The 23876-nt window shown below is 55.2% G+C and overlaps 9 protein-coding genes across 9 annotated transcripts; 3 read left to right on the top strand and 6 right to left on the bottom strand.

Moving 5' to 3' along the window:
* Nucleotides 1-616: 616 nt before the first annotated feature.
* PG998_006572 (uncharacterized protein) lies at nt 617-2057 on the bottom strand (the record flags this gene model as incomplete). The annotated part of the gene is made up of 2 exons (XM_066873388.1): nt 617-1906; nt 1977-2057. The coding sequence occupies 2 exons, from the start codon at nt 2055-2057 to the stop codon at nt 617-619; spliced, it is 1371 nt and encodes a 456-aa protein (XP_066729333.1).
* A 3066-nt stretch (nt 2058-5123) lies between these two features.
* Nucleotides 5124-5975, top strand: PG998_006573 (uncharacterized protein; the record flags this gene model as incomplete). Its single annotated transcript, XM_066873389.1, has 1 exon — nt 5124-5975. The coding sequence occupies one exon, from the start codon at nt 5124-5126 to the stop codon at nt 5973-5975; it is 852 nt and encodes a 283-aa protein (XP_066729334.1).
* A 1375-nt stretch (nt 5976-7350) lies between these two features.
* On the bottom strand, nt 7351-7575 carry PG998_006574 (uncharacterized protein; the record flags this gene model as incomplete). The annotated part of the gene is made up of 1 exon (XM_066873390.1): nt 7351-7575. The coding sequence occupies one exon, from the start codon at nt 7573-7575 to the stop codon at nt 7351-7353; it is 225 nt and encodes a 74-aa protein (XP_066729335.1).
* Nucleotides 7576-9279: 1704 nt separating this feature from the next.
* On the top strand, nt 9280-11030 carry PG998_006575 (MFS transporter; the record flags this gene model as incomplete). Its single annotated transcript, XM_066873391.1, has 3 exons — nt 9280-9494; nt 9553-10461; nt 10517-11030. The coding sequence occupies 3 exons, from the start codon at nt 9280-9282 to the stop codon at nt 11028-11030; spliced, it is 1638 nt and encodes a 545-aa protein (XP_066729336.1).
* A 330-nt stretch (nt 11031-11360) lies between these two features.
* PG998_006576 (L-amino-acid oxidase) lies at nt 11361-13818 on the bottom strand (the record flags this gene model as incomplete). Its single annotated transcript, XM_066873392.1, has 7 exons — nt 11361-11363; nt 11428-11492; nt 11550-11643; nt 11712-12160; nt 12238-12499; nt 12578-12708; nt 12780-13818. The coding sequence occupies 7 exons, from the start codon at nt 13816-13818 to the stop codon at nt 11361-11363; spliced, it is 2043 nt and encodes a 680-aa protein (XP_066729337.1).
* Nucleotides 13819-15388: 1570 nt separating this feature from the next.
* Nucleotides 15389-16716, bottom strand: PG998_006577 (uncharacterized protein; the record flags this gene model as incomplete). Its single annotated transcript, XM_066873393.1, has 4 exons — nt 15389-15419; nt 15494-15991; nt 16053-16130; nt 16202-16716. 4 exons carry the CDS (start codon nt 16714-16716, stop codon nt 15389-15391), a joined length of 1122 nt encoding a protein of 373 aa, XP_066729338.1.
* Nucleotides 16717-18056: 1340 nt separating this feature from the next.
* Nucleotides 18057-18548, bottom strand: PG998_006578 (uncharacterized protein; the record flags this gene model as incomplete). Its single annotated transcript, XM_066873394.1, has 1 exon — nt 18057-18548. One exon carries the CDS (start codon nt 18546-18548, stop codon nt 18057-18059), a length of 492 nt encoding a protein of 163 aa, XP_066729339.1.
* Nucleotides 18549-18657: 109 nt separating this feature from the next.
* On the top strand, nt 18658-20502 carry PG998_006579 (uncharacterized protein; the record flags this gene model as incomplete). Its single annotated transcript, XM_066873395.1, has 3 exons — nt 18658-19431; nt 19481-20209; nt 20278-20502. 3 exons carry the CDS (start codon nt 18658-18660, stop codon nt 20500-20502), a joined length of 1728 nt encoding a protein of 575 aa, XP_066729340.1.
* Nucleotides 20503-21749: 1247 nt separating this feature from the next.
* On the bottom strand, nt 21750-23604 carry PG998_006580 (uncharacterized protein; the record flags this gene model as incomplete). The annotated part of the gene is made up of 4 exons (XM_066873396.1): nt 21750-21833; nt 21903-22769; nt 22835-23140; nt 23197-23604. 4 exons carry the CDS (start codon nt 23602-23604, stop codon nt 21750-21752), a joined length of 1665 nt encoding a protein of 554 aa, XP_066729341.1.
* Between the last annotated feature and the right edge of the window lie 272 nt (nt 23605-23876).

Raw genomic sequence — 23876 nt, forward strand, 5'->3', positions numbered from 1 at the left:
TAGCCGAGACCAGCGTCAGCTTCGTCATCAAGAGACCAACACTGTCCATGGTCTCGAGAAGTTCACCGTTAATGGTCTTAGCGATCTTCCGCACGAAATCTAGCATGATCCTCGTCTGGGTCCAGTAGATGTTCAGTCTGGCCATCCTCTCTTCGACTTCGGTGTCGACATGCCTCCATGTCTGGCATCCTTTGACAATGTTTACGCCAAGTCTTCCATGAACTCGACAGCATCTTCCAAGTTGTTAAAGTTCTCCGGTTCTCTGGCTTGCTTACTTGACACATAGGTCGACCGCCGACAAGATAGTACTTGGTTTCGCCATGTTGTTTCCTGGGCATTTCTAGTGCGAGATAGTTTGTGGAAATGCTACCAGACGGGTGACAGGCCAGCCCACTGGCGTATTAGGGGCTGAGCAACCTGCCTGTACATTGTCGCCGGCACGCTGTCTGCGCCTCAGCCTTATGCTCACTTTTTCTGGTGATTAGACGTCTTCAGCTTTCCTACCTGGATGCTTTAACCATCATCAGCTCACTCCCCAAGTATCATTAAGCCCTTATTATTACAGTGTCTTAGGATTAAATACTATTATACTGTAATATTACAAAAAGGCAGCCACTTAGTTAGGTCCGCCCTTCAGCAGATTGTCCACGACGTAGTTGTAGTTGCAGATGTTGTCCTTGGGGTTGGCGGTGACGGCGACGTGGCTGGTCTTGGAGTAGAGCTGCTGGGTGCCGCCGTTGACGCTGCGCACGACCTCAACGTACTGGGGGCCGGCGACCATGTTCTCGACGCTGCCGTAGTTGAGACCGGGCTGGACGGGGCCGGAGTAGATCTGGTTGCCGCCGCTGTAGACCTGGACGCGGGCGCCGCTGATGTTGTCGGGCATGACGACGGCCCAGTTGACCGTGTCCTTGGCCCAGCCCCAGTTGTTGGGCTTGCCCCAGGGGTCCGACGCGCACGACGAGCTCTTCAGGAAGGCGCGGTGCCACAGGGCGCCCGTGATGTCGTCGCCGTTGACGGGGCGCATGCCCGACGCGGGCAGGCCGGCCTTGAAGGCGACGTTGAACGACTTGACCAGCGGCTGCCACGCCGTGTGGCGGTACTCGTCGTTGTTGGCGTAGCCCCAGAAGGCGCCGACGCCCTGCTTGTGTAGGGTGCCGATGTAGTGGCTCTCGCCGGCGTCGTTCCACGTGATGGTCTCGGCGAACTCGGCCTTGGGCGACATGCCCAGGATCTGCTCCATGCGCTTCGGGAGGGTGTCGAGGCCGCGACGGTAGCGGTGCTCATGCTCGTTGTTACCCTTGTCCCAGTGCTTGTACTGGAGCGACGAGAGCCCGACCATGTACGACTTGCTATGGTCAACAGCGCCCTGGGCGAGCTTGTTGTCGCGATCGATGGTGACCTCGCCGGCTGCCGAAGGCCACACCGTCTCCCAGGTGAACAGGCCATCCACCGTCTTGCCCCAGTAGTTCCACCAGTTGGCGTCGCTGCCGTAGTAGCCGTCGGTGTTGTCAAAGTTGGGCACAAAGTAGATCTGGTTGCGCTTCTTGCTCAGGGTGCTGAAGAAGCTGCTCCAGTACGTGTTGGTGGTCGAGCCTGCATTGAATGTGCTGAGGAAGTACTTGTTATCGTACTTGTAGTGGCAACCACGGTTCATGTACGTGTTCAAGAGCGGCTTGAAGGCGTCGGCGTTGTTCGAGTTCCAGATGTCCATGCTGAAAAAGATGGCAAAGTACTTGCCTGCGGTCTGCGAGTCCTCGGCCGCCTTGCACAGGTACTCAATGCTGTCTTTCGCCCAGGGCTGGTTGACGTCGCCTGAGTTGAGGTTGATGGCGAAGGCAGAGATGCCAGCGTACTGGGCATCTGCAACGTCCAATTTCGCATCTGCCTGGGACATGCCTTGGGCCTGCAATCGTTTACTTAGCAATGGATGCACTCGACCCGAAAAGTGTTGAAGTTGAGTGGGAACTACTCACCATGTAGTGCGCGAAGGCATCTCGGGCAGAGGCGAGAGGAGCCAAAGCCGCCGCGACGGCGAGAGCGTTGCGGAAGAACATCTTCAGATTGTGTTTGAGAGTAAGAAACACTGATGGATATTGATACTGCAGACAACACCGGCGGTATGGCCGTACTTATAGGCGGTTCGCACCTTTCAACAGACCATATTGGGGTTACCAACTCGGGCGTTCCACTAGAGTCTGCTGCCAGCCGACTGAAGGACGGATGTTTGGGAGCATGAGGCGAACAGAAGAATACGAAGCTGTTGATCCGCCAAAGGATTCAACGGACGCTATGGATTAGACTGCATCAATAGCATCGGCCGAAGGATGCAGCAGCCCGCTGTACAGGCTAGCGTTCTGCCTGAAAAAGCAGGTAGTGCGACGGCCCGGACCAGACGTGCCGGAATTCCATCTGATGTTAGATATCGTCCGATCCTTTTTTTATTTGCATTTTTGATCAGCATCGGGTAGTCTTGATATCGGACGAGATTTTAGTGGAAGTCTTATAACCTCCAATACATGGCCAAAGATTTGTTTCTGCTGGGTTATACTTTCATTGAACCGAAGAGCAAAGAAAGAAAAAAAGAAAATGGCCAAAGATTTCCACACAAGCATGTCAAGTACATAGACACTGATGTATTCACGAGTCGCTTAGCACAGTTACCATCGAATATACCGCAGCACAAGTCCCACATGACTTGGGGTGCTTGCTCAGGTTTCCGCGAGGGCGGTTCGTGTCCCAGATCGCTCATCGATTGCCACAAAGATCTGAAGTGGAAATTCAGCACGACAGCACGAAGCGACCCTATAGCATCCATGTCACGCTATCCTCTGTTGTCCACTTATGACCCGCTATCCGCTCCCGCTGCTGTCAGAACAGTAAGCAATGGGCTCGGATGGAACGGTGATGCATGGGAAGCTTGACCTGCATATGGTTCTAGTGCCGATGCCACCCGCACGCCGGCCGACAGGGCCACAGGGGAGGAAATCGTTTTCTACGTTACCGGACTGGCAGTAGCCCTTTCAGCTGGACCTTCCGCAACCCCAGCCTTGAACGGAGACCGTTTCAACCGAGGTCCAGCATATACCAATCATATCAATAGATGTATAAGATACAACCCAAAAACTGACACCGCACCATCTTGGTACGTTTGTAGCGGCTCCATAACGGTATCCACCAGTTGATTCGCCTCGTATCTGCGCTACGTTGTCGAGTTCCATATTGTCGGGGTCCATTTCGGGGAACTCGCGGGCTCCATCGACCGCACCGACTTCCGCGGCTGGCCATGTCGTAGGATCCTTAGCCGAAACTTGGCATTTCAGTGTGGGGGCGCCCGCTACACAACCATTGTCAGCCTTCTCGTTCGCACAGGCTCTGCCACACACATCGTAACCGACCGTTGGTCGGGAGCTGGTCGGGACAAAGTCTACCCAAGAAATACCGCGGCTAAATTAAGGGGGCTGAGGAAGCATGGGAAGATGTCAAGAATGAACCCCCATCCGTGGTTCATGGGAGCCGCCACCCAGTCTGCTGAAAGATGAAGAGCTGAGGGCCTTAAAAATCCCAAGAGAACGAACCACATTTGCCCTCCTTCCAGCCAAAGTGAGCCGTGTCCAGGTCATGTTGTCGCCGATTGACGACCGCGAGGAAGGTAATCCATCGGATGCCGAGGGGCGTCTTGTTCTCAATATGGACAAGGCATTGACTTCTCCTCCAGCACATCACCCTGAGGACAGCGAATCCGACGCACTAGACTTCCACAGGAGGTGTTCTGATTGCGAAGGGTTTCTGGACGCCTGCCAATGCGACTGGAGATAGCATATAGCGGCATCGACACCCATGAAGCGTAGCTTTGAGGCACCAGGCTATCTTTTCTCCCAGCACCAAGCAAAACGACACGCGCCGCTCACTCTTTCGATCCCACGGACACTACGCCCCTGATAAATCCGGGAGAGTAAGCAGTGAGAAAACCTTGGCGTCGAGCGTAGATGTCCGATTGTCTGAGCTTGGGAAGAAAGAGAAGCGGGTAGAACGTCGGTTGAAACAGCTATTTCAACAGTCGGAGGGTAGCGAAAGAGACCAAGAGTCGACGGAGAAAGCTTCTGCCACATTGGCATTGAGCTTGATATAAGCGCTGATAATCAGTCTTCCATACCGGAGACGTGATGTAGAGCACGTGTCGATTGATGAAGCTGAATAGAAAGTGAATGCTTGGAGGAGTTCATCGAGATGACGCGATATATGGTATTGCAAGAATGGATAGTGGTTTGAAGTGGCCGATGGGGGATTTCCGCGACATCGGATTTCGTCAACAGGCAGCGACTTAGCCGACTGGCCCCCTAAACTGGTTACTAGCCCACTAAGCCACAGGCGGCGCATCCCGTCAATCAGCCGCCCGACGTCCGCGACCTATTGCGCATTTCGCATTTCGCCGGCAAACGACCCGTTTGGTCGATAAAAAAGTAGGTTTCAGCGTCAGCAGTTCTCGTTCTACTCTACCTTACGCTTGCTCACTGCCGGAGGTTGTTGTTTCTCAGTGCAATTGCAAAGCCTGCAGTGGTGACCAGGCTGCGATGCTGCAAGCTGCTTCCTCCCAGGCAGGACGCGTAATCGCAGTCACATCCGGGATCAACGTAAGCAAGAAGAGCTGAGCCTCTTCGGAATATGGCCGTTCTTTATGAGGAATCGAGTGCGAAACTCGGCTTTGGGGGCGCGTAACAGAATGCGTACGTCAGCTCTGCACTGCATTGTCATGTCCTGAAGTGACAGCGAATCCTCTAGCGTTGAACCCCAGCACCAAATGAGCATGGCGCAGCCACTGAACTACAGGACCAACACACCATGTTCTCGCACTCGCATTTGCTGACCATGTCCTCCTCATCTTGGACCAATACGAGGCCGGCAACTCCTGAGCCGAATAGAATATCGACTGCCATGTCCTATAGCTGACAGTTTGAAAATGGGTATTCAAAAGCCCCTTCCGCCATTGCAGCCCGGGAGCACTTTTATCATACACATTGAAATGAATACGTCTGAACTGACGCACTCAAATTGAACAAGCTAGTGGCCACAACGGGTTCATTGCACAGAGCTTTTGAATAACACGCATTTCTATTACTGCAATGTCTACTGGTGGCTGCCATCCGAGCACACCTGGAGTGTCCGAGGCGCCGTCACTCCATCCAATACACGCGTCGCAAAGAGATGACGACGAGCATCTCACCCCATCCTGCAGCCGGCATTCCGAGTCTCCGCCCTCCTATGCACCGCATGCCGTTCTCGCCGAAGCAGCCGCGTCCGAGTTCTTTCTCGAAAGGCCCGTCGCCGTCCCACAGGAGAGACCATTCTCAGGCGCGCCCTTCTTTCCGGCCTATGCGCCGGTGCTGCAGCTCCATGGCCTCACACTTGAGACTTGGCACAAGTTCGTGGCAAAAATGGACGTGGCGGTCCTGAGCACATCCTCCGTCTCGGGCCAGGCGCTAGAACATGCCCGGTCACTCAGCCGCCGGATCCGGTCGGCATCAGGCGGCATGTGGAGTACGCTTGTGTCATTGCCCCCTGGCAACAACAGTGATAACGAGACTACTGCGAGAACTTCCAGCTTTGTCAGAGCAGCCCGGACCCTGCGCGAAGAGCGTATTATTGCCACTCTCGCCGCGGCCAATATCACATGGTTTCATCCCCAGGGCTTGCACGTCGCCATGATGGACACGGCGGCGCTCGCAGGGCGTCTGGGGGATAGCAGGGCGAAAAGTCTGCGGGGCACCTTGCCGAGCCGGCTGATCGAGGCCGCACGGCCACGGCGGGACGAGGGACCTGGGGCCCAGTTGGCGGCGCTGCGGCCTTGGATCGCTACACTCGAAGTGGATTCTTCAGCGACAGACCCATCCAGGATATTGGATCTGGCGCCGGACTCGTTGTGGCTTGTGGTCCAGCGGCATATTTCCGAAGGGCAGGATCCAGCTGGGTTATGATGTGGTTCATTGGGCACCTGACGGCGGTTCGGTCATAATGATCACGCTATTCCTGGCTGTGCGACTTCGTCATACCATGTGACATAGTCGGTGAGAGAATATAAGCTGTTCCGTGTACAGTAAGCCGCAGTTCATCTTTTGGACGCCAATCATTAGACGATAAACGAAAACTGTCTCGGATGACCCGGGTAGAATATCTATATTTTACTTGTCAACATCATTATCCCTTGCAGACTTTGTAGTACAGGCTACACCTCTGAAAGCCCGGGATCAGGAATCAGTTGTTGGAAGGGAGGTATATAATTCGGGAACAGGTCTATATAAGCCCAATCTCCCTCCCGGGTTTCATTATCGGCCAAAGCATTGCTATCGTCAAGTGCAAGCATATACATACACACAAACACACACACGATATCTATCCGTTTTTCAAACCTCACTTTAGTCGCAGCTTACTGAGAATTACTCACTATGGTCCAATTCGCCCATCTTGCCGCTGTTCTCGTCACAGCTCTCGCTGGTGTGACTACGGCGGACAATTGCCATGGCGGTCTCTACTACTGTGGCAGCGTCCTCAATACAAAGGGTAATCCCATCTGTCTCAAATATTTCAGTATTCCTATTCAGCTGACATTCTGATCCACGACCTCAGGAAACTACTATAATGACATCATCCAGTCACTTGAAAACGCCCACCAGGCAACGGACCAAGCCCATGTCAACGATTCCCTGTTCTACTGCAAAGGCCCAGACGACATTCCTTTCCAGAGATTTTGCGGATCAGGTAAATGTGTGAATGGCGGCCAGGACCATAACGACTCCTGTAAAGATTAAGGAGTGGAAGCCTGGTTCTCTCGGGGTAGAACATGATGGAATAAGGAGCGGGAAAGAAAGATTAGAAGCAGCACCTGAGTTGTTTGATTCTGACAATCTTGTATCATCGTTCGTTATCTGTGCAATTCACTCCTTAAGGAAACCGGTGTAATGTTTGGATATATTCCATGAGTGTCTTCATTAATCGTGAGCAAGCTGGTCTAGTCCTGGCTGAAGAGAGTGCATCTAGGTTCTGCGCCTTGGGTGAGAAGAATGCGGTAAGTCAAGTCGTTCTCGGTCCGGTTCTCCTCCTCTGTCCGCCTTCCGCCTTCTGCGCGCATCGGTGTATCGTGAACGGTATGTATGACAGCTATTTTGTCAGAGATGTGCATTGCCCCTTCCCTTTCTCATGCCCTTTCGCTCTCACCCAATTGCATGTATTCCTAGTCAGGTGTGTAAGTCTCAAGCTGATGACAGAACTGAGAGCAAGATATACCTTCAGTATGACCGTTTCTGCATTGACAAAGCCTCCCAATACGACTCCTCGTTTGTTAATACAGGCATCTCAAACCCACATGTTGTGGACGTCCTGTCGATGCTGGCAGTTGTTGCAGTCCTTCCACTTGTACCGCTTCACTGTCTGCTTCTGGACGGACTTTTTGCAGGTGCCAAAGCCCCCCAAGCGATAGGCGGTCCGACATTGCTCTTTGAAGTCTTTGTCGGTCTTGTCGCCGTGGTACTCGTTGCACTGGCCGCACTGCACCTGGCGGTACTCGTAGATGTGGCACATTGTTGGTTCTTTATAAGCCGGCGTTATAATCGGAGTTAGGGGATCAATGGAGTGTGGTGATGATGCGATTCGGTGGTGCCCTTTGTTCTCATGATTTCGTGTCGCGCTGTTCCATATCCTGAGCATGACACCCAGATGCGGGAAGAGATCAAGGCGTTATATATGAAGTAGCTGGAAAAACAGTGGCAAGTTGCCTCCCACCGGATGCGAACGCTATCACAAAAGCGACGGGAATGCGTCTTTCAACAATAGATGCGACGAGACCAGCAGTATATGGCTGGATGCCTCTACAGGCAATGTCATGTGCTAGGGGGTTCATTGTTCTCCCTGACAAAGACCGATGCCCGCCACAAGGCTGTTCTTTGTCCATTCTCTGCATTCCAATATGTAACATGGCAATGGTCGTCTGGGATATCAATTTGCTATATTCTTTACTTTGGAACTCCTTTCGGCTCACTTTCTCAAGTTCGCGCGTGCATTAAAAGGGGTGGAGAGGCGTTGCAGCAACCTGCAGCAATATCAACCAGGCAGATGGTTATTGACACTATGCATGTGACTTTCTTCGCCCTTTCATGCGTTGATTTCGTGCCTGGGGTTTTGTGCTGGGCGGAACAAGCGTACGATGTTGACAAGCCTCAGCTCAGGTAAACGAAGTATCCGTCGTGGCTAGCTCCGATGGTCGGAGTTACCTAGTTCCATTGGCAGATATATACACATGGTGGGCTCTCTACTCAACACAAGATGATGCGCCTCGATCGTGAGTCCATTTCCCTTGTACGTATCGTGGCATTTAACTTCGCGGCGAGTGGTCGGACGCGTTGGGGCGGATTGGACGTCCGTTGGTGAAGCGTACCGCTTGCGCCTCAATTAGCCGAGCTGTCTGGGGGAGGAAACGGCTATGGACGGTCCTAACGAATCAATAACGTCGTAATAAAGTAAGATCTTATCTGTGGGGTGTTGTGGGCGCGCATCCTCGGTGCATCTTGATTACTGGTCAAGACCAAATCCGTATTAGTAGAGGCAGGCGGATTGACGCTGCCAATCTGCACTGACGAGCTTCGGCTGGCGGCGCGCAAGATAAGCATCTCTGCTCAAGCGTCTGCTGGTTATCTGTACGCCCTGATTAGGCAATTGATTAGCTGATTCCGGATGCAATGGACGAACATCCCCAAGACCAAGGCCTTCTCGCATCATTTGGACCTATCATATATCAGCAGCTCACTGCAGGCTTGCATTAGTGTTGGTGGTACGCAACCTACACACCTTCGACAAAGCTTGTGTCACTGCATGTCGTGTCGTCGCTTGCATTGGATGTTACTCACCAAGCACCCTCCTGTCATATATGACAGACTTTCTCCTGTAGATACATACATTTGTGCCAAAGTCATTTGACTGCTGTGAGGATCGGGCCCGGTTTCCAACGGAGACAAGTTCAGCACTCACGCCCGGTTGTTGCCTGTGTCCTGTCATAACTGCCTCATCTGAAAGAAAACACCCCAAGCTTCCACCATTTCAATCGAGGCAGGGACGACGTGCTTTCCACCGGCGACCAGCCCCTCCAACAGCCCGCCCTGCATGTCTCGGATCTTATGGACGTGACTTGTGCACCTTGACTGGACGCCCACCACTCGCCATTCAATCCATCAACCACATCCGTCCTCGCACATATCACAGAATATATCACACAAGGCAGCCGCATACAAGATGGCTTCGGTCACAACCACCAATCCGCACGTCGACATTGACGTCTCGTCCATTCCTGGCACGGTCCATCTCGTCGACTTGGAACATGTACTTGCTGCCCGCCATGATGCCAACCAGAAGGACATCGTCCTTGTTCCCACTCCCTCGGCAGACCCCGACGATCCCCTGAACTGGTCCAAGTCGCGCAAGCACTTGGCCTTGACCTGCGCCCTGTTGTGAGTTGTTCCAGGAAACCATCATTCCAATCCCGACTAGATGCTGACTGCGACTAAGATACACCTGGTTCAATGGCATGGCCCTGTCTGTCGTCTACTCTGTCCTGGTTCCACTGTCTCAGGCCTTGGACGTGACCGAAAACGACTTGAACGCGGGGACGGGCTACATGTTCCTGCTCCTGGGATGGTCTCTGCTGTTCTGGCAGCCGTTTTCCTTGCAGTACGGCAAGCGCTTTACCTATCTCGTCTCTCTCGCCGGCTTGCTGGGGGTCACGGTTTGGGGGCCCTTCGCCCACGGAAACGGCCAGTGGATCGCGAAGAGCATCTTGACCGGCTTCTTCGGCTCGCCCATCGAAGCCCTCCCCGAGACCACCATCGCCGACCTCTTCTTCGCCCACGAACGGGCCACGTATATGGGCTGGTACGCCTTCGTCTTGGCCGGCAGCAACTACTTCGCACCCCTCGTCAGCGGCTTCATCAACGATGGCCTGGGGTTCAAGTGGGTCTTCTACTTCCCGGCCATCTTCTGTGGCGCCACACTGGTCTTCTTGTTCTTCTTCATGGAGGAGACGAATTATGACAGACACACGGTGGGTGTCGTGACCACCATGCCCCTTGGCCCCAGTGACGAGGAGAACAAGACGGCTGAGATGGGGCAATCTGGTCCAGCCGCCGTCCCCTACCACGCTACACACCCAGTCACGACAAAGAAGAAAGCTTTCTTCCAGAAACTGTCCCTGTTCGACAGCCCAAGGCCCTTCATGATGCACTACAGAGCTTGGCAGTCCCTCAAGTTGATTTCCTGGCCAGTGGTCTTCTACTCTGGCTTCAGCTATGGGACATATCTCATCTACTTCAACATTCTCAACGGTACCAGCTCCATCATCCTGGGCAGTCCCCCTTACAGCTTTTCACCCTCGATGGTTGGTCTCAGTTACGTTTCATGCATAATTGGAACTGCTATTGCGTAAGTCCCCATCACTATTCTTCCTGGACCGCGAGAGATGCTAACGGATGCGCAGTTCTGTATTGACCGGTGTTGTCTCGGATCGCTTCATAATACGTCTCGCCCGGAGAAACAACGGCATATCAGAGCCCGAGCATCGGTTGTGGCTCTTTACCATCTCGGCCATCGTGGTCCCCTTCTCGTTTATCCTGTGGGGTGTCGGGGCACATCACCATGTCCACTGGTTCGGCCTGGTGTTCGCCATGGGGGTTCTCGCCTATGCCAGCGCCACGGGCGTCACCCTCTCTGTCTCTTATCTCATCGATACATACCGAGATATCAGCGGCGACGCCTTGACAACCTGCATCCTGATCCGCAACACCATGAGCTTCGCCATTGGCTACGGAATCACGCCGTGGCTGGACAACCTCGGGTACCAGAACTGCTTCATCAGCGTCGCCTTCATCGGGTTGGCCATCTGCAGTGCCTTTCTGATCATGATCAACTGGGGCAAGATGTTCCGCGAGAAGAAGAGAGTTCAGTACTGGAACGAGGTGAGGGCTCGTGTCGAGCTGGGACTTGTACACTGAGGGTCTCATAATTGGTGGTCGTGTGTCATCAAGTGTATTACAAGTGTTTCCATTACAGAAGGGTCTGGCGTGTTCAGATAGTACATAGTAGACCAGTAGTTGTCCCATATATAATGGAAGAGAAATTATCCTAGCAGTATCACAATCTTGACATTTGAGATAGATACCGACGGTGCTTCAAAGTCGTTCAGGGACGCTAAGAAGCCAAATTATCTTTTTTCTCCTATCTATTGAGTTTATGTATTAATATTATCATTCATCATTCCCGTGCCCCATAATAGGTCACGATGTTACCCCTACTGTCCAGGGGAAATGACTATTATAGATTATTTACTGAAGTGTGTTAGCATAGGTTCAAGGGAATATTTCGAGCATCTTCCAAAGGATTTGAACTTACCACCTCAATCCATCGAGCCATCCACTTATCGACAGCCGCCTTTGCCTCGTCCACAAGACCGAGCTCTGTCACGCACAAAGTTAGACTTATCAACGCATGGATGTGGAAAGATCAGAACTTACCGAGCAACAGCTGGACAGCTCCTCGCACGCCAGACTCGAGTGCCGACGCAATCCACGCGTGGGTGTACGAGGTTTGCTCGCCAACAAAGATCATCTGTAACATCATGGGTCAATATAATCTCAACAAGCCCAAGGGAAAGATGAGGAAGAGTGGCGGCTTACGTTACTGTAGGTCTTGAAGTACTCGGGAATGTACAGCTGGTGCTGGCCGATGGTGGGTGCAGCCCAGGCGCCGCCCTCGTAGGGGTCGAGGTACCAGCAGCGGCGGTTGTAGTTGCCCGTGTACTGCTCGCGGGCGACCTCGCCGTGGATCTCGACCATGGCGTCGGCGATGTACTGGACGTGCTCCTCCTCGGTCTTGGACAGCCAGCGGACGGCCCAGTCGCCGCTCGCGTACGACGCCATAATCGACGCGGGGCCGGTGCCGTTTATGTTGTAGCTCGGGTAGCACACGGAGCCCACGCCCGGGATGTCGGTCGAGGTGCTGCAGCTGCCGTAGATGGGGCCCGAGGTGAGGTGCTCCCAGAACCGCGTCTTGTACTCCAGGGCTACCTTGCAGGCCGACGCCATGGGGACGTTGTTGATGGCGTTCTTGATGCTGGTGGGCAGCACTGCGAGTTTTGTGTCAGTCATCTTGCATCTTAGGAATAGGGGCTGATGAAAATTAGCAAGTAACGTTTCAACTTACTGGGAAGTCGCCAGAGTTTGACCTTGGAGAAGGGCATGGCGATGACTGCGTAGTCAAAGGTGGCATTCTGGTAAGTGCTTTCCTTGTTCTGCTTCCATGAGAGACGGACGCGCTGCTCCTCGTCCAGGTACTCGACCTTATCGATATGCGCGTCCATCGTCGTGATGTTGTCAACCAGCGGGTGGAAGGAAAGGGGCAGCCGGCTCAGACCACCGTTGATAGTAGACCAGGTGGTTGCCGAGAAATAGACGTTGTCGTACAGCTTGGATTTGTCAGTAAAAGGTTTGGGCCATAGTGAAGTATTGCACTACTGCTAGGGGTGGATAAGAATTCAACTTACAGAGTTCCAGAAAGATGAGTCGGCCGAGCTTCCGACCACCATGTCAGTTTGGTTCAGCGTGGCGTTCAAATAATTCACCATGTAGGCAAACTCGGACCAGACTTCGCCGCCCTTGCCGCCAAGGCCGTTGACTATATTTCGGATCTATGTTAGCATCGCAACTTTGTCGTTTCTTGTGGCTGAGCTCTGGGTTGTTACGCACCGATGAAATCCTTGTGTGCCTTGTGCATGTTGGTAGCGATCTCAATCATCATGGTTTCGTTGGATGTGATCTTGGTGATGGCGTCCTGGAGTTCTTGCGTGGCTGCATCGAGCACAGGCGCGGGTGCTGCGAGCGAGCTGTTCTGCTGGATCTGGGCCAGCGTCGGTGGAAGGCCCGTGTCGAGCTTGAAGCCGTTGTTGTACGACAGGCCGTTGGAGCTGGCCTGGTACCAGGGGATGAAGTCGACGCTCAGGTTCCGGTCGTAGTTGTTGAGGCGGTTCATCTCGTCGGCCAGCTGGAAGACCAGCTCGTGGTCCGTGATGTTGTACGTCTCGTTGGCCACGCTCACTGTCTTGGGGAATCTCATGGGCCCCATCTCTTGGTAGGAATAGTCGAAGGGCCCACCGGAGAGATACTCGGTGTGCACGCGACCGCCCAGCCGCTGCGAGGCCTCGAGGATCTTGATGTTGCTCATCCCAGACTGGCTGAGCACCAGGTACGTCATCAGGCCGGACATGCCGCCGCCCACGATGGCGACCTCCTTGGACTTGGCGGCTGCGGCGTCCACGGTGCTCAGGGCCTTGCTCTCGAGCAGCTTCACGCCGTCGAACCAGGGGCCCCAGGTGTCGATGCCCATCTCCTGTGTCATGGCGACGCCGCTGCGTTTCCGGAGGTCCCGCTTCTTCACAGTCTGGAAGCGCTGCGGCTCGCTGCGGCCGACCAGGACACCCTCGCTGTTCCAGGCCGAAAGGCAACCGCCGGATTCGGCATCTTTGGGCATCAGCCACACCAGCCTGGATGCGTTGGAGTCTGAGCTGCGCGCCACGACGTGGTGGGCATCGCGAACCTGGTGTGTACCCGTGCAGTGGCGTCCATAGGTGTAGGTCAGCTCTCCGTCGACGGGCTCGTTGAACGTCAGGTGGACGTTGGTGACCCGCGAGTCGATCTCGGAACGCGTCTCCAGATGCACGGGCAACGGCGCATACGGGGCGCAGGCGGCGCTACCGACGAGCAGCGATGCCGCCAGAGAGTATCTCATTGTGGATGGTGAGAGGTAGGAGATGTGATGAGAGAGAAGAATACCTGGTCAAGGGCAACCTATTTGCATTGGCAGATGCCGATCTTTCTTGAAGTTCCTCTTGAATATGCACTTGGCGTTGTCTTTATACCTCGAGACACGGCGGATAGATCCTCCTGGTAGCCCTCGGCGAAGACCGGCTGTGGGGGGTCGGTCATATCACCGGAGGCAGAAGTATGGGTGCGGGATTCGTATCTCTGCGTTGCGTATCTTACATGCCGTTATGTGACGTGGGGTATGGGGAGGGTGTGTCCTGAATTTTGTATGCTATGTTGCTTATCACACAAATGCAAGGTTACAGGGGCGTTCAGTTCATCGGGCACCTGTATATCTGTTGGCTATGATAGCCCCCGAATGTGCGGTGATCGAGATAACCAACGCCATCTCCGCCAAATAGGTAGCCCGGCGCTTGCTGTGCTTGGAGTAGTAACAGCAATTACATATTGGGCTGGCCAACGCCTCGTAGCAAACTGCTGCGTTATGGATGCAATTTCTAACCCGAGTCGCGCCCTGGTCAGCTTACGTCGTTGGGAAATGTACCAACCTTCCTGGCCTCGTGCTCGTTCTCAGATAATCGTATGCGTTTCTGGTGCATTTTCTATTGGTTGGCCGCTTTTGTGGCAGCAGTTGATAAGCGGGTGGCGGCCGCCATCGCTGGGATGCCGTTGGCTTCGGCTCCGCTCACGCCGACCCCTGTCCATGCCCAGGGTAGTATGCAGTTCCACCCCTATTGGATGGGGCATCTTATCTTCACTCGTTATCAGCAGCATGTTGGAATCGGTGCCCTCCGCGTGACATTTTGTGACCAACCGTCGCCATTCTTATCATGCTAGGGCTGATTCTTGCCCACCGCATGTGGGCGAATGTGCACGCCTTTCTGATAACGGAGTAGGCGGTCTGTCAACGAGGAGCCCGTGGGATCCCTGCAGGGCGAGATAGATAGCCTCTTTTCCAGATCCATGGGATCGGAATGGACATCAGGCACGCTGCTCGACAGAATCACGTGGTTGCATAAACTAATGTTGCAATACCCCCAAGAAACACGGCTGGCTAGCCGCAACAGGGCAACCGATAGTAAGCCAAGAAACTTGAACACAAAGCATTAGTAAGTTGTGACATTTTGAGCTATCACTGCCAAGAGTCCAAGTGCCGCGGGACGGGATATCACTGGGCGGTAAAGCTTGGCTTATCAAGACAACCAATATACGAGATGGATCTGGAACTCGAGTATAGCAAGTGTAGTAGCATCCACTATTATCAACGGAGTATACACAGATCGGAGAGATTACGAAAAAAAAGTACCCCGCGTCTTTACCGACAATATATACAGGGCCAGTATAACGAAGGAAACGGAACACGAGATGATTGCTCATTATTCATTTATTGTACTCATGATCTATCAGAGGTGGCGGGATATATAGCAACGAAATCGACCCAGATAAGAAAAGACTCGCCACAGCCGAGACCGGCTTTGAACACCTGTAGAATGCAACCGACTTGTGAAATCAAACCCAGAGCAATACGAACTCGTCTATGTCATCAATGCAATATGCTTGAGCTCCCTGTGTTCACAAAAGTTCAGTCAGTCCATGTTTCTTCTCGCGTCGGTGACTCGGGGGATGCGGTCAGAACTTACTCTTGCACCTGCTGCCCCACCTTCATGTTGAGGTAGGAGACCTCCTCGCCCTCGTCCTTGCCGAGGTTGAACTGCTCGGCGCGGATGGCGCGGGCGCGGTCGGCCAGGACGGGGTTGGGGGCGAGGTCGTAGTCGGAGGACAGGTGGCAGAAGAAGGTGGAGGAGATGCGGACGAGGGGCCGGTCGGGGAAGTCGGCCTTGCGGCGCTCGATGACGTCCAGCGTGGCCTGGGTCACGCCGACCTCGTGGTAGCCGGCCTTGATGAGGCCGCCCGTCAGGTGCTCGATCTGCTTGCCGGCCTGGACCAGCAGGTAGTTGCCCTGGGGGATCTTGACGGGGATGCGCTTGCCCGTGTTGCGCGCCCAGATGTGCAGGCCCGGGTACCGCGACCGGCCGTGGATGGTCAGGAAGTTCAGGTCCGTGTGGAAGCCGGCCAGGATGCTGTCCTTCTTGCCGTACTTGGACAGGTCCGACGCCGTCGGGGCCAGCAAGTGGGGGCTGAGAAAACGGGGGTCAGTCAGGGGATTTCTACGCGCAGGTGGACAGTCTCGTAACATACCCGTACTTGGTGGCGTCCATGAACGCTTCGGCCGGCAAACCTAAACCGACGGCAGTCATGCCTGCTAAAGATGTGACGCTGCAGATGCTCGTTAGCTGGCGGTTTCCCGACATGGTCGCGCTAGAGTTAGGGAGGTAGGCTAGACGTACGCGTTTTTCATCGAAGTTCCCCACTGGTCCATGGTGGGCGCCCACCTGCTCTGGATGTGCGGCGCCTCGGGGGTGATGTTCTCGGCGTTGAGGGAGGGGAACTTGGTCTCATAGGGCGGCGCGTCCATCATGCGCCAGAAGAAGCGGCATTTCGGATCGGGCTCGTGGGCCTTGATGTCCAGGGGCCGCTCGGCGGGGTCGAGGCGCTCGATGACCTGCAGGCACGGCTCGTCGACGGCGCACTTGGGCTTCTCGGTGTTCTCGAGCGTGACGCCGATCTGGTAGCCCAGCTCCGGGCGCTCGTCGCGACGGAGGGCGTCGGCGGGCTGCGCGAAGTAGTCCTCGAGCAGGTCCAGGAAGGTGGTGTTGTCGTCCTCGGACACGCGCGAGTCGTGCAGGACCAGGGCGCCGTAGGCGATGAGAGCATTGGCGGCCTTTTGGCACTCGGCCAAGACCTCGGGGGAGTCGCGGGGCTTCTGGAGGAAGACGTCCAGATCCACTATGGGCAGGTTCATGGGGGAGCTCGGCTTGCACCGTCGTCTTCTCCGGCTGCTGGGCGGCCACAGCCACGGTCTCGGTGGGTTGGATTGCCATGATGCTGTGATTGACGCTTCCTTTGGACATGCTGGGCGAGAAAGAGATCCAACAGGGGAAACGCTCGGGGGTTGGCTCCTATATAACTAGCTTGGACGTTCGTGCAGTTTCACGGGGATCCCCTCGTAAATTGAATTTTTTTTTCGTTTCCTCTTTCCCCCTAAGCTGCGGCATGCGCAACAAGCATTCATGTGAAGTCTGGGATTTTGGTCGGGCGACTAGGTGCCGCAATCGGTTTGACCCAGTGTGACCGCGTGTGGAGAGGGACAAGCCGTCGTAGTCCGGCGGCCTGGGCGCAATTCAGGGTCTTCAGGGTCCGCCCTCGACCCCTCAGCGCCGGTCTAAGACGGACTCCGCCATCTTGGCTTCCCATCTGCTTCCTATCTGGGCTTTCCCCCTCTGCATCTCGGAATCTTGAGGCTGCAACTCCCCTGCATACGACACCCTGGGAGAGCCCGCCAGCCGTTACAGGCAGGCGGCTGCTGCAAGCTAGGCGTGCAGAGCTTCCAGCCCGCCGGCACGCCTTCTAGGCCACTTCTGGCCGGTATTTGTCAACCCAATTCCCCAGACTTGTCAAGATTTGCATGCCGGGGCATCTCCGCTTAAACTCGTACGAAGATGGCCTGATGGAACACAATGCCGGGCTTCTGGTTGGTGTACCGATTTGATAGTCAGATAGCCGCGACCCGCACCAACCCTTCCATTGGCAGCTGGCCGAATTGCAATCTTACCCCGGCTGCGACTAGTCCCCTTTGACGGGAATGTGCAGATCCGGTTCCATCGAGTCCGGTCCCATTGTTTCCTCCTCCTGCCCCGAGAATAGCATCGTGCATCTTCGCGGCGCGGTGGGCTGATCAGGTGTACACGCGGCTATCGGCGGAAGATCGATGCGGAAACCAGTGGGGGTTCCCGCATATGATTCTCAGGTCAGTCACATCGGCGTGGTTAGGAGGCCTCATGCTGTCTCGTGATACTGGGAGCCGCGTCTTGGTAGCATGGCAAACCACCTCGCCAGACACGGAAACTTCGTTTGTTTCTTCCCCTTTCTAGATTCAACTTAATTTAGGTCTATGCAGCCGCAGCACGACGAAGTCGCAACTGCAGTGCGATATCTAATGCTGCCAAGTCGGTTGCAAATAAAAAGACATTCCACGAGCAATGTCTAACACGCCTGATCTGCCCTAAGAGACAGCTCTCGTCTTCTTTCACAGCCTGTGTTTCGATATGTGGCTTGTGGATGTGGCGCCGAGTCCAGTGTTGATCATCGGCGTTCGGCATTAGCAGGGGGTGATTTGGCGGGGTGAGACTCGAGATGGCGGTGGTGGGTGGCTGGGAGGAAGGAAGAGAGGAAGAGTGCACGGTTCAACGGAGAGCAGAGAGAGCAGAGAGAGCACATGACATGCAAGAACGTAAACACACTCGGGCGCAGTTCGTCCTGGGCCACCAACCAAAGCACCAGCACCAGCACCAGCAAGCACCAGCAAGCACCAGTAGGGGCGCTACGCAAGTTCCAGCCTGCCCAGTCGCTGTCGCTGTCGCCCTCGCCCATCCCCGAATCCACTCCGTGTCCTTCATCCATCGCATCGCATTCGCAATAGCAATTCCCTTGTTCGACAGTCTCGTCTCGTCCCGTCCCGCGCCTGTGTCTGCGCTCGTCGGCCCTCGTGCCAATTGAAAAGTCCCAAGCAATTGAGTGCCGCCGCTCATGTCCGTTGTTGGTTCGTCGCAACCAATCGCCCTTCCATGACCACATGGCTCCAATTCCAAAGCTTTGAACAGCAGCCCCCCAGCAGCCGCGGCTTCACTCTCACCCTCCCATCCCGGCATCCAAAGATGCACACAAATCCCCCGCAAAAGTGTCGATGGCTAGGCCGGAGCAAAAGCCCAAGCCCGATGGGAGACAGAAGCCCGCAAAGCCCCAAGGTGTAGTCAAGAGGAAACGCGATCCCGCCAAACCAGCCGCCGCCCCTCAATCCCGGAAATCCACCAAACACAAAACCACCACCACCACCACTCAACCCGAGTCGCCAGCCCCAGCTTCAGCCCCGGCTCTAGCTTCGGCTTTGGTCCCAGATATTACCCCGGCACCGGCGCTGGAACCTGGCCATGAGAAACCTGACCATGAACCTGACCATGAACCTGAACTTGCGCCTGAACCTGCGCCTGCATCTACGCCTGCGTCCTCGCCTGCAGCGGCCCCACCTGTTTTCAAACTCACAAAGGACCAGGAGTTCTCTCATGCCGTCGCCCGCCACCAGATGACGGCGCAGATCCGCGTCTTGCAGGCGAGGCAAGGCGTCAATAACCTTGTGGACAGATCACCCCAGGAGTCGTTGATGAGGATCAGCGGTCCCCGGTACATCCAACAGGTGCTGGACTCATGCGCCCGGAACACTGGGCTCGCCATCTCCGCCGAGAGATACGAGGAGATCATCAACTCCGACGGCCCGGGCTTCGTCGAGGGCCACTTCGCCGTCTGCCGCTTGGAGGAAGTCCGCCATATCGTCGACACCTACGGGGCCCCCAAGATCCCCCCTGCTCGTCCCCGCCGAGTGGAATCACGAGTTCCGGCGGCACCAGGACATCAAGCAGCTGTTCCAATCGCTCAGGTTCTTCGGCCAGAAGATCGAAGTCCAGTACGGCTACCGCCCTCTCATCTGCCCCCTGGAGAACATCACCCACAAGCTGGACCCCAAGGACGTGGAGCGATGCTTCACCGAGGAAGATGCAAAGTTGGGACCCATCAACCTGCTGGACCTGGACTCCAACGACGTCAACCCGGTGCCCGCGTGTCTCGCCGGGCTGCTGGACCTGGGGCTGTACAACGACCTTGCCAGGAAAGGAGGGTATAGCGGTGGAGGCGGCCTCGGGAGGATGAATCGAGGAGCCGCCCTCAAGGTTTCCACCAGCTTCAAAATCTGCGGCCAGGCCGGCGTCTTTTCGGAGCCGCACGGCGACCATCTCGGCAAGATCACGAGCGTTCTCGACCAGCAAGGGGATAAACTCTGGCCAGTATTCTCGTCCATGGTCGAGGACGCCTCGGTCAAGTGGTTCGCCCAGAACAACCCCCTGAAGCCCCCTCCACCTCCTGAAGATCAGGACAAATTAGGCATATGGATCCCCATCTTCCTGGAGCCCGGTTCTCTCCTGATCCAGCCTCCTGGGACCATCCACGCGCCGTATTCCTTGACGGATGTCTATTGCACGGGCACCATGCACATCGATACCCGCGGCCTCCTCACCAGCATCCGGCAGGCCCTTGTTGAACTAGACCATCCTGAGGTAACTAACGACGACCCTGAAGACTCGTATATGTCGTGTATGTACCACGCCGCAAAATTATGGAAGGAGAGAATGCAGCCGTATAGGTGGGGAACCGAGGACGAACGAGCTCAGTTTCTCGGAAAATTAAGAGTGAGATGGCCTCCTTCCCCCTGATTTGTTTGTTCCCGTCTCCGTTGACTGACGCGCCGGCCGTGTAGGAATACATAGACTTGACCGGCAGAGGCAAATGCTGTGGCGGAAAGAAGCTGCCCAAGGCGGATCCCAAGAAGAGCCAGACGCCCGTACCCAAGATGGACCCCACCAAGAGCCAAACACCACAGCCTGTTTTCGTGGGCCCCGAGCCGGCCAAGGCGGCGGCGGCGACCTGGTTTCACAGCCAGAACTGCCCCTTTAATAAGATGCTTGTATCAGAAGGCTACTAAGCAGCCTCATTTTGTAGATATAGTCAGACACTCATAGGTTAGGAGTCGGGGTTCCAAATGACGGTAGCATGGACGGTCAGCACGTCCGAATAAGAGATATTTGTTTAATCATGGGTTTGAGTGGAATCACAGCTTAAAAAATATCCCAGGAGAAAAAGCCGGATAGAACCACTTTCAATATCTTGTTCTGTTTTGCCAGTACACCCCTGGTTCCCTGGCAGCCTCTATTTTCGAATTGGCTATCTAATTTTGAGGGGAAAGGGGAAACGGCAGCTATGAACAATGCTGGGTTTGCGGCGTTCGCCTGTGGTTGATAAACGACTGCTGTCTCGTCCAGTCTAGATAGAGGCAGGTACGGACATCACGAATCAGGGGTGTAAGCTACTATACAGACCCACATCCAGCCTAGATGCACAGCCACCTTTATAGGTTGACCAACAAGCTAACACGTTCAGTCAGTACTTCAATCACAGCCTACATGCTCAGGAAGGCAGCAAGGTAGAAAGGGAATAAGGACGGACAGCGGAAGTGAATGAGAGTTGTGACGGATGCTTCATGTCCCAACAGGCCCGTTTCCTCAATGTTGGATCAAAACCTAGGGGTTGGAACTGCTGGTGAACGTTCTCATCAACATTCAAAGCAACCGAGTTCATATTCCAATATTGAGGCACTATAGACAGATAGGGATACACGTCATTCACCAAACAACAAAATCAGGTGAGGGCTTCCAAATTATTCTCACATTAATAGGTGTCAGGCGTCCTGAGCCCCTATTCTACAGTAGAAATCGTGATTCATCGAGGATATTTGTAGACGTCGAATGCTGTGTTCTGCAACGTCTCGACTGGCACTTAGTGGCTATGAAGACGTTCGTCTTTATGCTGAAGCTTGTATCGACTGCCCATAGATATTTCCAGCGTTGTATCCAACTTCTGTCTGCACATTTCTCCTGAGATGCCCTCAAGGACATTGTGTCGTTTGGTATGTAAGCTTGCTTATTTGCTTGTTTGCTTGATAACCCAGATAGTATACACAGTACATACCCCTATCGATGTGTTCCTTTCATTATCCCATCATGTCATATCGAACCGGCCCTGTCCTAAGGGGGTGGGTAGTAGCACCAATACTACGCGCCTGTTGGTTTTTGTGTTCTCCCACATATGCACCACCAGATGTCCGTTCCCAATTACTAAGTATGTATGCAGCCATTGACGACTTGAAATAATGTAACGTGTCCTTTCCGGGACTTAGAATAGTGTTCCGTCCGAATCGATCAAGATCGGCGGTTCTTTTGTGTTTGGCCGACTCACTTCGGCAATTTCTCGTCCACCCTGTAAGATGACCTGTTAGCTGCTGTCCGCAGAGGCATAATTCTAAAAAAAAACGGGGATGTGACATACCTTCCAACTACCAGCCTCGAGCAGCTGTGACAACGTGATCTCGCCTCCGTGCAGGTCGGCGCGCAGGGCGTAGTTGACGTCGTCGCACAGCTTGTCCAACAGGCCGACGGTGACGCCGCGCCACTCGACGATGACGTCGTCGCTCGGCTCGAACATGGGCGCGACCTCGTGGGAGCGCACGTTGTGGCGGCGGCAGTAGTCGGCGTAGTGCTCGAGCCCGCGGTCCTCGTCGTGTTTCCGGAGGTTGAGCACGCCCATGTCGACGAACAAGCCGCCGTTGCGGTACTCGGGCAGGCCCGTCAGCAGCTCGGAGCCGGCGAAGTTGACCTTGAGGAGGGACTGCATGGGCTGCATCAGCGAGTAGCAGAGCCACTGGGTCAGCTTGTGCAGCGGCACGATGGACTCCCACTCGCCGCGGCCGCCCGACGACTGCGTGGTGCTGGGGAAGGGCGAGAAGCTGGGCGACGTGGGCGAAGACGCCACCTGCGGCATGGACGAGCAGGGCCAGGCGTCGCCGATGGAAACGCCGTCAATGGCCGTCCGCGACGGCCAGATCGAGTTCAAGCCGGTCATGAGGACGTTCCAGAGGACGGGCAGGATGACGATGGGCGTGGACGAGGCCTGTGTGGTGGGGTGGGACAAGAGGTAGTCGACCATGTTGCCCGGCCGTCCCTCGTCGCCGAAGAAGATTCTCTGTTTTTGCAGGGCGCCTCCCAGGCGGATGAGCAGCTCGGCGCGGCCCTCGAGCCCGGCGATTTCGTTGCCGGGGCGGGACTGCATGCCCTTGGCCAGTTGCTCCACCGTGAGCTTGCTCAGGCCCTCCTTGTCCACCTGGAACTTGTTCCGCGCATCCCCGGAAAACATGCCCTGCATTGTCCGTCCATTAGCTTCCCACGCCAAAAATAGCACGTGCGACAACAAGGAAAACTCACCGTTTTGAACATCTCCAGGCTGGCTATGGCCAGACCTTCGGACCTCCTGTAGATTCGGCCGTTCTCGGCGCTCTTGAAGGTCCAGGACGTGCCGGCGCCGGCGTCCAACAGGGCACTGATCATGAACAGGTCAATTAACCGGCGGCATTTCTCCGTGGTGTCGACGGAATCGTCGAATGTGGACAAGAGGTTGGCGATGCGATCGCGGCCGCCGACGCAAAAGTGCGAGTACCGACTGTGCGGCGGAATCGAGTTGAAAGGCGCATCGTAGTCTCGCTGGGCACGTGCAAGTGTTAGCTGGCGGGTCTGCAGGCGGAATGCAGTGCATGCAATTGGGGACGCAAATCGACGGCTGCACCCACCTTGATGATGCCGCAGACGAATCTCACGACGTCTGGGAATTTGTTCATGTCCACGTCGAAATGGTGCAGCTTGTTGCGCATGGCCTTGTCGGTGATGATGCGGGACCGCTCGCGCACGGCGCCCAGACTCCGCAGGTAGGCGGCCGGGTCCAGGTTGGGGTCCGGCGGCTTGGGCAGGTCGGCGCGCGGGATCATGGTGGGCGAAAAGGGGGTCAGCGGCGTCGGCGGCAAGGTGCTGCCGCCAGACGACCGGTTGCCCATGCGCGACGACTGGATGGTGTGATGGGGGCTGGTGGGCGACTTCAGCGTGTCCTTGTCGGAATTGAAACTCGTCGTCGACTGCGCATCGCCGTTCAGCGGTTTGGCCACCGTCTTGGCCGGCCGGGGCTTTTTCGAAAACAGTCCCATGTTGGCGTTGGTGTTGGTGTTGGTCGGTCCAAGTCTCGTCTGATCTCTCTTCTTTATCCTGTTATTTCTTCTTCGTCTGGACTCTCGCCAGATGATTTGGGCCTTCTGGCACCGAATGCAAATGAATATTCGAAAATAGCAAGCTCGAGAAAGCTCAGATCCAGTTGCGATGCGACCAAAGGTTGGGCCGAGGAGCAAATGGTGGGATGTGGGTGTCCAGAAGGAGGATCGGCCGGTGGGGTTGGAAATTTTAATCGATAGTAAGACGAGCT

The sequence above is a fragment of the Apiospora kogelbergensis genome (assembly GCF_038363985.1).
Source record: "Apiospora kogelbergensis strain CBS 113332 chromosome Unknown utg000005l_segment0_segment0, whole genome shotgun sequence".
In the NCBI taxonomy this organism is placed as follows: Eukaryota; Fungi; Ascomycota; class Sordariomycetes; order Amphisphaeriales; family Apiosporaceae; genus Apiospora; species Apiospora kogelbergensis.